The 12,091-nt window shown below is 44.6% G+C and overlaps 1 protein-coding gene across 4 annotated transcripts in view; it reads right to left on the reverse strand.

The window, feature by feature from the left end:
- Positions 1-521: 521 nt before the first annotated feature.
- usp54b (ubiquitin specific peptidase 54b) overlaps positions 522-12,091 on the reverse strand; it is a 53,975-nt gene continuing 42,405 nt past the window's right edge. For 3 of the 4 annotated variants that reach the window (XM_069713080.1, XM_069713081.1, XM_069713082.1), the window contains 5 exons: positions 10,557-10,704; positions 6,695-7,515; positions 5,411-5,538; positions 5,176-5,307; positions 522-2,878 (listed from right to left, as the gene is read on the reverse strand). In XM_069713080.1, coding sequence (XP_069569181.1) covers positions 2,792-2,878; positions 5,176-5,307; positions 5,411-5,538; positions 6,695-7,515; positions 10,557-10,704 — 1,316 coding nt within the window. In that variant the 3' untranslated portion in view covers positions 522-2,791. Of the gene's footprint in view, positions 2,879-4,836; positions 4,977-5,175; positions 5,308-5,410; positions 5,539-6,694; positions 7,516-10,556; positions 10,705-12,091 lie in introns of all 4 variants that reach the window. The other variant, XR_011311551.1, reaches the window with a different exon arrangement.

The raw sequence follows: 12,091 nt of genomic DNA on the forward strand, positions 1-12,091 counted from the left end.
TAAAGTCGGTTGTTTTAAGCTTTACATGATTCACAGATATTGCGTACAGGTTCGGGTGTTACAGTCTTTCACTGCTCTCTCTGCAAAGTTTAAAGTCTCCATCGTTGGATTGTCAAATCTTAATGTTGACCAGACAAGTAAACGTTTCTCTTCACGATTGTTCTTGTTTAAGAAAAGCCAAAACAGGAACATCACAACAAATTCTGATTTATGTCAAGTCTGACACGTCAGAAATTAGCCATAACCAAAGGGCTCTGCATAATGTTTACATATTTGTGACCCACTGGTGTTTGAAATCTAAGAAGAATTTTTTAGGCCTGTTCACATTATTTTTTTTTTTTAATGTTTGGGCTGCCTAAATAATTTCTATACGCTGGATACAATTTAAAGTAAGTTCCTGATGTTTAGAGATTTAGTCACCAGACAGTGTGTTCCTCTTTTTTTTTTTTTTTTTTTACTTAATAGCTAGTTTTTTTTCCCCCTCCTGATCTTTCCACGAGCAAATGACGAAAGCAGACGTGTAACGGTGGTTACGCCCCCTGTGGGAGTGCATTGGTAATAACTTTATTGCAAAAATACAGGTTCCCTCTTTCCCCGAGCAACACCACCCCAAGAACTGACACACACAGTCTACACACACCCACAAATTACCCATCTTCGGTAGTTCACTCTCCACCCTTCTCCGTCTCTCACCACCGCGTCATTCACAAACACACACTTTCATCCCGTAGTTTACATTCATTCGCTCTCTTTCTCCCTCCCGACCTCCTTTGTTGCTCTCTTTTTTTTGCGTTGCGTCGGTTGAAACGTAGCAAGTAGGTGCAGAACAACAAAGTTCACCAGCAGCATTAAACGTGAGATCGTCCTCCTCCTCGTCTCCACGCGTCTCTACCAGAGTCCATGAGAGCGCCCCGCGGGTGGGTGTGTCTGCCTCCTGACTGTCTCTGATACAGGATTGTGAGGGAAGGTTGATTTGCATAGCGGACTCATGCGCTACAATTGGCTACATTCTCTCACATCCAGAACCCCCCCAAAAAAACAAAAAACAAACAAACAACAAAAATCTGAACCTAAATGACAAATGAAAATAACAATGTTAAATACGCTCTCTGAGTTAAGTGCCAACCTTTGGTTTAGTTACAACGATCAATCAACATCAGTAAGTTCTTGAAGGACATTACATTGGCCAGTTGTTTTATAAAGACTTTGTTATGGTATTTAAGAGAATAAACCATGTAATAAATATACTCTACACATGTCAGAATGCTACTCAATAAAGGGGGGGAGTGAATTAAGTCATAACTGTATAATAACTGAGGAATGGTTGACATCTCTGAAGAAGATAGCTCACTGGCTGAAAATATACCTCTAATACATATATATCATATAAAGCATATTCATATTAGACATGTCACTGTCTCAGGCTGAAGATGAGCATTTTTCTATTCACATCTGAGGTCTCAAAACCGGTTTCAGTGGGAGGGAGAAATTATAGTGTGAATTTTTAAGTGCCACTGAAGTTCACCTGAGGCCTTGAAGTAAAACAAAACGCCATCGACTTCCGTCCCACTGCCTCTCAGTCAGATAGCCTTCGGAAAGTGCACTTCTGCCAAGTAACCTTGCAAAGTGCACTTGAGTCATCTGCTTTCACTGATAAAGCCGAAGAGAGGGGTTTCCTAACCTACATTCTCTCGTTCCCTCTCGACTATCCTCCCCTGCTGGCCTGCTTCTGGTGCTACCGTTTCCCGTTTGGAACAAAGAAAGCAAGCCGGAATAAAAGAGAGCGGGGAAGAAGGACAGAAAGAAAAGAAGAAGGAAAGAAGCAGAGAAAAAGGAAGCGCTTTTCTCGTTTAATCTCCCGGTAGAAACGGGAGAGCTGTCATTAGGTCGGCGAGCGGTTTGGGGGCGGAAACTCCAGCTAGACACTTGTGAAGTGCACTCCACTCCTATTTGAAATGCAGACATGAGGAAGTACCACTTTTAGTTTATCAATATTCGTTAATTATCATTATCAACATTCCATAAGGTCTTATAATTAACATACAGGTTTCATACATGAGTTTTTCTGTACATGACTTTTAGTTATTAGAGAGTTCAGTCTCGGCGGATTTACTGTGCGCACACACAGGAAGAAGAACACGACCGAACCCAAAAAACAAAAGGAGAAAAAATATGGCTGTCCATCTGAAACAGTTCAGCTACGTGTGCGTCCAATAGGAAATGCCCGTGAAGAAAGAGGAAGAGGCGTGGCTACTTGGTTGGAGTCTCCCCCTGAGCTGAGGGTCCCGTAGGGTGGAGGGCGAGTCTGCTGAGCGAGCCGGCCGGCGAGCGACCGAGCCGACAACGGCAGTGAAAGCGGCGCCTTTCCGAGACCCTCTGAGAAACCCAGGGGGAGACGAGAAACAACAGTCCCGGGAAGTAACGGGGAGGGGAAAGGTTGAGGTTGTAATTTGGAGAGGGGGGGGGGGGGTCAGAGTGACTGCATAGACAGAATAGTAGGTCAAGAGAGAGGAGGGAGGGAGGTAGGCAAAGGAGGGGCTAAGCAGGGTGCTGCAGGCGCTGAGGGAGGCTCTACGTCAGTGCAGATGTGCATGTGTGCGTGCATGTGTTTGCGTGTGCGGGAGGAGGAAGAGGAGGAGGAAGAGGAGGAGGAAGAACAGGAGCAAGAACAGGAGCAGGAGCGGAGTCGAGTTGATCCTCCTGAGCCGATTCCAGGTCCGTCAAGGCGAGGCTGACGAGGACACCCGGCGCCGCTGCTGCCGCCCCATGTGGAGGTGGACGCTGCGAGACTTTAGTGCAGCAGAGCGGGACTCTGGTCCGAAGACAGCTTGACCCCCGTCAGACACAGCCAGAAACTCCCCGCACCGCCCGACAGCTCCTGCACGAGAGGGGGAGAGGACGGAATGAACGTCGGGTCGGATGAGCAGCGAGGTGCAACTCGATATTTAGAGAATGGAAAAAACACAATGAAACAAATACAGATTAGGTCACGGGACAGATGTGTTGCGGTACGCGGGTTCACGCCTCATATGCGAGTTTGAGCTGTCGGCACATGTTCAGAGATTTGTTTCTGAAATCGAGATTTAGAGAGTACAAGGATGTGCCATCCTGGATTTGAGATTCTCTACAGCCTGCGGACAGACAGAAGACTCGAACTCTTACCATCCCATTGAATCGACACTTCATTTTGTTCCATACCATTTTACAACATCAACCATAATATTCAATATTCTGGTCCAACCCTTCGATTGCCTTTTTTAAAAAAAAATTTTTTTATGCCTTTTCCATTTCAGTTACATTTATTCATTGAATGATTGAATGTTTTTCAACTTTGGAAACTTTAGATTTTGGCCAAAAAAAAAAGTGTTCTATTTTAACAATCCAAGCGCACAATCTAAAGCAGGAGATGGATGTGAATTCAGACCGTGTCCAAATCCACTCACACAAAATCTGAGGGTAAAGTAAGATCATCGTTCAAAGAGGTTGTAATTAGCGCACTAATTAATCATTGGTGAGTTTCGGGTATGACATGAAATACTCCAAGCAGAGTGTCATCTCCCATTCCCTCTTAGAGCCAGCTGTCCTTTCACTTTGTTGGATTGCTATTATAGCGGCACATTTGGCCAAGTAGCCTTGAAAGAACCCTCCTCTGCAGAGGAAACGGATCTAATGTACACAATTCAAATCTTTCATGTTATAATCTTTATATTTTTAACCTTTAGCACGCTTGTGTTTTGTGTCCGTCTGTTGTAAACCGGCCCCGTGTCTGTTGGCGCAGTGTAGAATAACAGTAAACACTGCACCGTTGACCTAAGACCAAGTTTTTGATTTTGTTAATGTCATTTTGGGCTTGTTTTTATTTATTTATTTATTTTTATACAATATCTATTCTAAAAAAAAAAAAAAAAAAGAATCTTATCTCCATTTTCCAATTAAGAGCTGAAGAGAAATAACCTGTTTAGTGATATTCAAGTTTGACTTTTTCCTTTTCACCAGCAGTGAGCAACAGCAATTACATACTGTTCCTGCCAGAGGGAATCTCGGTGTCGGACATGTAGCACATCTTGTAGAAATACTTTGGATCAATATGCGTTAGCCTCAGCTCCCACAGCGAGGTGTGATTATTGCACTGTGGAACTGAAGAAGTGTGAAAACCGGAACGAACACCTCTTCTTGTCAGACTATTGGCCTCATTTTGAGTTCTTAAAAAGAGAGACGTTGAATGGTACAAACAAACCGGGCAAGCGTGCAGCTTTTCTGTGTGTCATTGGCACACAATGAACATTCAGAAGCTGCAAATAAGCAGCGTTGTTGTTTGGGATCCTGACTCAGACAACCCTCTTATAGAGGAGGTGGGGGTGTTTTTTGTTCTGAACTTGATTACATTTGCAATATTTAGTTATTGAATGAGAAAGAGATGTGTATTTTTTGTAGAATTTCTAATTTCCCTTCTTGGAATTCGAAATAAATTTGAAATAAAGATGAAAATCACCTCTCGTCCTTCAGTTATTATAAATCAGTGAACATTTCCAGGTGAAGGTTTTCAGTTTTGCGCAAATTTGAGCTTTGCCTACTTTTGTGCCAGACGAGTCTGGTTTGCCAGAATGTAAATATTCACCAAAATATTCATAGAATATGAAGAAAATATTCTTACTTTGCTTTTTTGGACCTGACTTCAAGTTTTACCCTCAACACACTTATCTGGCACACAAAGTAGCACAAACCAAAAGTCCAGTAAGTGTTTCGCTGATGCAGATGAATATATATATATATTTTTTTTCTTCTTCTAGAAAGAAAACTTATCGCGTCATCGTATGAGCTCAGCGCAGTTTTTACCTGTGAAGCATTGGAGGGAGGTGGTGATGAGAAGGTGTTGGTGATGAGGAGGATGGAAGAGATGATAGTGGTGGAATAGCAACAGGGACTCAGAAGAGAGGAAGTAAGCAAGGAGAGGCACTGACATCAGCCTGCTTCACCTTCGAGAAAGATAGAGGAAAGAGAAGACAGAGAAGCAGAAGGACAGATCGGAAATAGAAAAGCAGGACGAGACAAACGGCGGGGGGAGAAGAGCACAGGGAAAAAGCAAAGCGTAAAATGCCACCGCGGGACATCAGGCAGATGCAGTTTAACAGCACGGCCACACGGAGGCAGCAGAGCACAGGAAGTCGCACTTACAAAGCTGCGGGTTGCAGTCAGGCGGCTGCGGCGCGAGGTCATCACAGTGCCGCTCAGGCTGCGTCCAATTCGCCTCAGGTTTTCCCCGTCGTCAGGCTCCGCCCCGAAACGCAGATCCCGCAACATCGCCGGCTGCAGAGGCAGAAAATGTCTCATCAGACGCTGGGAAATGGATCCGGCTGATGACCTTTGAACATGCGAGGAATTTCTGTGATAAACCCTATGGAGGTGTTGCCTTGTTGAGGTAGGTGGGGGTGCTGGTGCAGTCTGCCCCGTACACACTCCTCTCCATGTCTGCATTGGGGGTCTTGGAGCGCGCCTGCCCTCCCACCCTGGATATGAGCCTCTCTGATGGGCTGCAGCCTGAAAACACACAGATGTCCAAAATGGAAACACGGACAGCTGCGCAAAACATGTCACAAGCTGAACCCTGGGATCCCCCGCGTTTTCCATAAATGTACCATTAAGTAGCTTAAAAGCTCGAACATTTTGCTCCATGTGGTTTCAACATAACTTATACATTCATGTGTATACAGTTGTATACAACTGTTCAAACACAAGATGCCATTTTTAATTTTTTTTTATCAGAGCACCATTTCAGCAAATTACAAAAAAAAGTTACGTAAGGACAAAAAGACCCCCCCCCCAAAAAAAAAAAAAAAAAAAAATCCAGATGATACTGATGTAGGAAATCCACATAAAAAGCAGTAACATTACCGATTCTTTAGAATCTATATTACATACTAAATGTACACAGAATATAGTTTACACTAATCTATATAGAACACTTTATTTCAGTTAGTGTTTTATAGAAACAGGAAATTATGAAATACTTGAACTGTTTGAATGAAGCTGCGGCTTTAAAATAAACTTTGAGACACAAAAATGTTTTTTCAAAACTAAAATAGCATCCATCTACATAAAAATGTAAAAAAAAATCTTCAGTCCACAGAGAAATACACACGGCTCAATCCGAGCAACTGAGCTGTTTGGACTTCTGTAAATTTGTGATGTCACTAACTCACACTCATGTCAAGGGTTCGCCCCCGTCTGACCTTTTGTGCGGTAGAAAACACCGCGTTTTTTCTGTTCCAAAACTAAAAAAAGAAGAAAACCTGTGATTGGCCTGCGTTCGCGTATCTCAAAGAAGAGTCAGCCAATCAGAAGAGAGGATCATTGATATCAATTTGCCTTAAAGACAAAACAGAATGAAGCTTATGAGAGGAGATGTACAACTATGGCGAGATGGTTTTTGGTACTTAAAAACACAAAAATATCTTCTTATGGATGTCAAGTCTGCAAATAGAATACTGGAAGAGTTTCAAATATGGGAGCTTTAAATTATTTATCTGAACTTTTCATGTACGCCGTCGTAATGAATTTCCGTAGGTTGAGGTTGTAATGGTCTTGATTTAGTGTATGACTGCTCATGAGAGAGACTGAGAGAGTGTGTGTGTGTGTGTGTGTGTGTGTGTGTGTGTGTGTGTGTGTGTGTGTGTGTGTGTGTGTGTGTGTGTACCTGTCTTTCCAGCCAGCAGACTGGCCTGGTAAAGGGAGTCAAGCTCAGACAGCTCAGCCTCTTCGCGGTCACAGCAGGGACCACCGTGTCGCCCCGGGGCATGCTGGGAGGTGTAGTGCCCTGGGGAGGACTGGCAACTGTAGCTGTAGTTCTGACTGGACATCTGTGGCCTGATGGGAACACAGCGGTCTGGGGGCGTGTCGTACGGCGTTACCACGGCGTCGGGGCGGTCCAAACTCCAGGAGGACCAATGACGTGTGCTGCTGTCTGAGGCGGCTCCGTGCCTCGGCCAGTGCTGAGTGGCGCTGTCGGGGGAGTGGGGCCGGGGTGGCTGCCAGAGAGGCGCAAGAGGTTTCCTTTCCCCGGCAGCTTCCAGAGGGGAAGACGGGGGAGGAGTAGAGGGCGGAGGGGGAGGGCGTGGGTGTGTCGGTTCAAGGTGTGCGGTGTGTGCGGTGTGCGTGATGTGTGTATCCCAGAGACGCAGAGGAAGCGAGGGTAGAGAGATGGCTAAGTGCTTCCCCAGGGGTCTGACACTCACCCCCCCTGCCTGCAGCAACTCGCACAGCCTCACCCCAGTCCCCTCCCTCCCAATCTCGCCTTCCTCCCCTCTCCTCCCCAAACATCCGCTCTCCTCCTCCCCTTGGCTGGAAGGGGCGCAAGGGTGAGCGATGCTGAGGGTGAGCGGGGGCCGAAGAGAAGCGGACGGGTAGGGTGGAGGGGGCAGGTCCCGGCCCGGATCAGCGTCCTGGCTGGGCCTTGCCTGGTCCTCTTCCTCCTCCTGATTGGGCGTCAGCAGTACTTGGACCGGGCCAGGCTGTTCACTGGAGGACACAAGAGAGGGAGGGTGTCAGTCAGCCAGAAGCAGGGAAGAAAAAAACCAAAAAAAAAACAGAGCTCTGACGTCAGGTGAGTTACTGCATAGAGGGAAGGTCACAACAGCATACCAGGATAAACAAGCAGACACACACACACACATACACACACACACGCACGCACGCACGCACAGAACAAACAGCTCCAAACACACAATGATGCAGCCTTGTGCAAGCATCGCTTTTTGTATGGGATTTCACAGCCATGCTGTTTATGAGTCAGGCGCAAGCTCGGCTCCACTGACTGACAGATCACAAACTTAACCGTCTGATCTGAACATTTCCATCTCCAAACAACCAAAGATTCTACTTTAATCAGGCTTTAAAAGCAGCAGTCTGCCCCTTTGCTGCACCGAGCGTTGGCGCAGTCGTTCCCCGAACACCGAAAATAAATGTGGCTTCTGCAACGTGGACTAATTCAGTCTCACCGGGCCACTATATCACTGTATTGATTAACATACATTGATATATGGAGGATATGATATATGTGGAACATTAGTGGATCGTCTCTGCAGAGACATGCTACACGTCCTGCACTCTGTCAGTACAGCCCTCTGTGTGTGTGTGTGTGTGTGTGTGTGTGTGTGTGTGTGTGTGTGTGTGTGTGTGTGTGTGTTGGTGTGTGTGAATAAGCAAGTCTGTAAATTTGTGTGCGTCTATTTTTGTGTAGCGTGCACAGACACGTGTCTACGCGAGTGCCAGCCCCCATCCCCCACATTAACTCTCCTGTCTCTTTTCAGCCCTAGTAATTACCCAGCAGGCTTTGCAGCAGCTGAGCTATAAATCAGAGGCTTATGTTGATCAATAGAGGAGAGGAGAAAGGTAATAAAAGAGGCCGAGCGCTGAGCTTCGCCCCCACCTCCTCTTTCCCTTCAGTCTCGCTGTTAACAGTTTGGATTTACAATTTATTATTCTTTTTTTTTTTCTTTTTTTTTTTTTAACTTTGACTCCAGTTTAAGCTGAGTTCTAATGAAACACGGACCCAAATCAATATTAACATGGCGAAGTTAGCACATCCAATCATCGTCCCTACCATTGTAATGACCATAAATTCAGATGGTTCAGAGAGCAGCAGCTGGACAGCTCACACGATCTAACAGAAGAAGGTTTTAGAGTAGCTTTTAAACACGACTTTTAGGGCATGTATGAGGTTATACTTTAAAAAAAAAAAAAAAATGTTGTTGAGTTTGTGAGTTTAGCCTGAGATCCTGAGATCCAACTTACTCCATCTGTTACATTTTTTTTTGCCCCCTCAGTTTAAGCTTGCAGGCAACCCTATAAAAAGTAACAAAAGTAATAAGACACCTTCTTTAAAGTTTCCCCCCCCCATAAACTATTTGAAGCTTTTAATCTGGTCTCTACTGAGGAAAGGTAAGACATAATAAGCCGGTTTAATTTTCTGCTGGTTTGGCGTGTCTGAGAAAGACAGGCTACATTTAGGCGGCGCGTCACTGTCCGTGGTGCTGAACTGTAGCTAGAGAGTGATAGAAGACGACCTGGATCAGCTTTACTTGCTTTTTGTGGTTGTAAATAGAACTTCTGGCCCAAACTCTTTTTATTTAATTTTTGATTTTACCAATCCACAGAATGGAAACAACAGGAATGTAAAGAGAGACAGAAAAACTTGCTGATGACCTTTTTTTTTTCCTTCATGACCCTGATGCTGTTGACTTTTATTTTTGCTGGGTTTAGAAGTCATCTCAGTGGTTCGGAATAAATCACATTTTCAAACAATTAACTAAGTTGTTTGATGACACTCGGGTATAATTTTGGCTTCGACACTGTAAAATGTATTATTTGATTTTGAAACAGTACTTGTTATTTAGCCTTTCAGAGACCATTTCATGGTTAAATCAATACATTTCATTAAATCTACCACCAGACTGATTTTTAGATGGTGACCTGGCTATCTAACCGAAATATTCCATATTCATATTTTGGACAATATAAGCCACAATGCCACTATAGTGCCACCCGCAAGATGACTAGAGTAATACATGCTGTTTGACCATGTAAAATGATCCCCTCCCCCCCCAAACCCCCTCCCATAATTTGAACTGCCTCCACAGTCACATCGTCCTGGCCTGCATTAAGGTCTAGTTACTATTACGTAAATGTTATTTTGAATATGGTAAAAGAAGTATCTCACATTTGAAATGTCTCACCCTTTTAAATAATAAATTAGAAAATTCTTCACTCAATGCTGAAACTCACTTTCCCCTCCTAACGCAACTAAACTAACACATCAGGAGGGAGACACACAGACACAGCAGCAACGAGCAAGACAAACGAACCACAGCACAGGATCTGCGACTGCAATCACACAGCGGCACGCAGCACAGAAAACACAGTGACGGACTGCAGCTTCGCAGGAGGACAGATCAGCAGCGCACAATGAGCAGAGGGAAGCCTTGGCAGCACACGGCTACAAAGAGCAGCACAACAACAATGAAGGGAAGCGGTGAAGCACGACAAAGCAGAGAGCCACTCTGTCTCTCTCGTTTTATCCTCAATGGCAACGCGGAGACCAGCAAAGCCGGTTTCCACTGCATTGCAACAAACACACAAACACAAAGGGGATAAGAAGTGACTGTATATAGTCAAGGGTGTGTGTGTTTGAGGAAACGCACACATCCAGACACGCGTGCACACACACAGCAGGAGGTGAGAGTGCAGAGCTTGGGGGTGGGGGGTGGGGGGGTTACAAAAACAGGGGTTCTGGGATTTTGGCCAGCCAGAGCTGAAGACACACACATGAGGGTGTTGAGGCGGGGTTTTTTTTGTTGTTGTTTTTTTGACAGCCAGCACCCAGAGGACACACACAGAGGAGTCCTGAGGTGGATTTGAAGACAGCTTGAGCTGAGGACACACAGGAAGTGAGGGAGGGAGGGGGGGGTTAGGGAGGTGGTGGGGTCTGAGGTGATTTTGAGACAGGCACCGCTGTGGACACATAAAGGGGTGGGGGTGGGGGGGGGGGACAGTGGTGGTACCTGCGAGGCCCCTGTGGGCGGGCGCTTCCTGTCTCCCGTTCCATTTCCTGTTCCTGCCTGCGTTTGATTGGGCCCCCAGTGCTCCTCATGCACGCAGCTACAGCCAATCCGCTATGAGCGTTAGCCTCATGCAGGGGTCTGAGCACAGCTGAGGATGTTAACAACAGAGCGGGAGATAAAAAAAAAGGAGAGAAGACAGAAAGATATAACGACAGAGTGGCAGTGAGAGAAAGTGTAAGGGAACAGAAAACATGAGGAGGAATGAGAGGAAAAGGTCAGGACAGAGACAAAGTATGTTGATGAAAGAACAAGTGAGAGACAGAGGAGACAGAAAAGAGAAGCAGAGCAGAAGGAGTGGTTATGAGGGGGGCCGGCATGCATCACGCTCTTCTACTGTAACTGTGGATTTTACACATGTATAGAGTTGCAAAGTGGGACGATTTGTGTTGGGCGTCCTCTCCTTTTTTTTAATTTTTAATTTTTTTGTAAAGACAGCGCCTCATCTGACTTCAAAGGATTGGTAAAACAGTTAACTACACCTCCTGAGATGCATTTTGGAAAGAAACACCATCGAGCTTAAAATCTGTAGCGGTAACAGTGAGCTGTATCTATTATGCTTTGTTGAATGCCGATGAAACATTTAGCAGCTTCAGTCTGTTGATGTTCAGAAACTGCAGTGTTTTGTTTTGTTCCCAATTACCACTTGAACTTTTTGCCGCAGCTCTGATTTGTGCCTATTTTTCCACAACTACGTCTGCTGAAGTTCGCGGGTATCGTAGCATTTAGTGCCGTCCGCCACACCAAACTGGCAGAAAAAAGAAAAAAAAAGATCATTTTTCAGAAACGAAGTTAAAACTGACAAATTTATCTGAAATGTATTAAATCTTTAAAATGAGACTACGCAACTCCTGAAAGACGAAACGGCTCATTCATTCTCTTGCTTTGTCTTGATCAGTTTATGCGCTCTGGTGTTTTACTACTAAAGCCATCTTTTGTTTGGTATGACGAGTAGCTCATTGTGGCGGTCTTTATATCGCTTTGTAGCTGACATTGCTGGTATCAAAAGTTTGTGGCTATTCTCTGCTTGAGCTACTGTTACAGTATACTTTACTGCTCACCATTCTCTAGTCCTTCCAGGAGAGTTTATTCGTGACTGTTCCAATTAAGAATGTAATTGTAATGCAAATTTGGGAGTTTTAAGCGTTTTAGATTTTTTTGTTTTTGTTTTTTGAGGTTGTTTTTTTTTGCGGTAAAATTGCATGAACCGACAAATATCGTAAGTTTAAATTTTTATTTTAAGTCACTTCTTTTATAATCACTTCCTGTGATAAACATACTGCACAGAAACAGCTACAAAATACTGTAGTTCTCATTTTTAAAAACATTTCTGTGCCGAAAGGACCACGGAGCTCAATCACCAAAGTTACGTAGCTTTACCAAACAGTCTGCGCCTGCAATATAGAATATATAAGCTGCAACTTCTGTTCAAATAACACGTACTGTATGCATAAAAACCAAGTGCAATCTCTTCCAAT

Source organism: Brachyistius frenatus, unplaced genomic scaffold (genome assembly GCF_029030835.1).
Source record: "Brachyistius frenatus isolate BFR_SWC_R1_liver_20210118 unplaced genomic scaffold, ASM2903083v1 Contig_115, whole genome shotgun sequence".
In the NCBI taxonomy this organism is placed as follows: domain Eukaryota; kingdom Metazoa; phylum Chordata; class Actinopteri; family Embiotocidae; genus Brachyistius; species Brachyistius frenatus.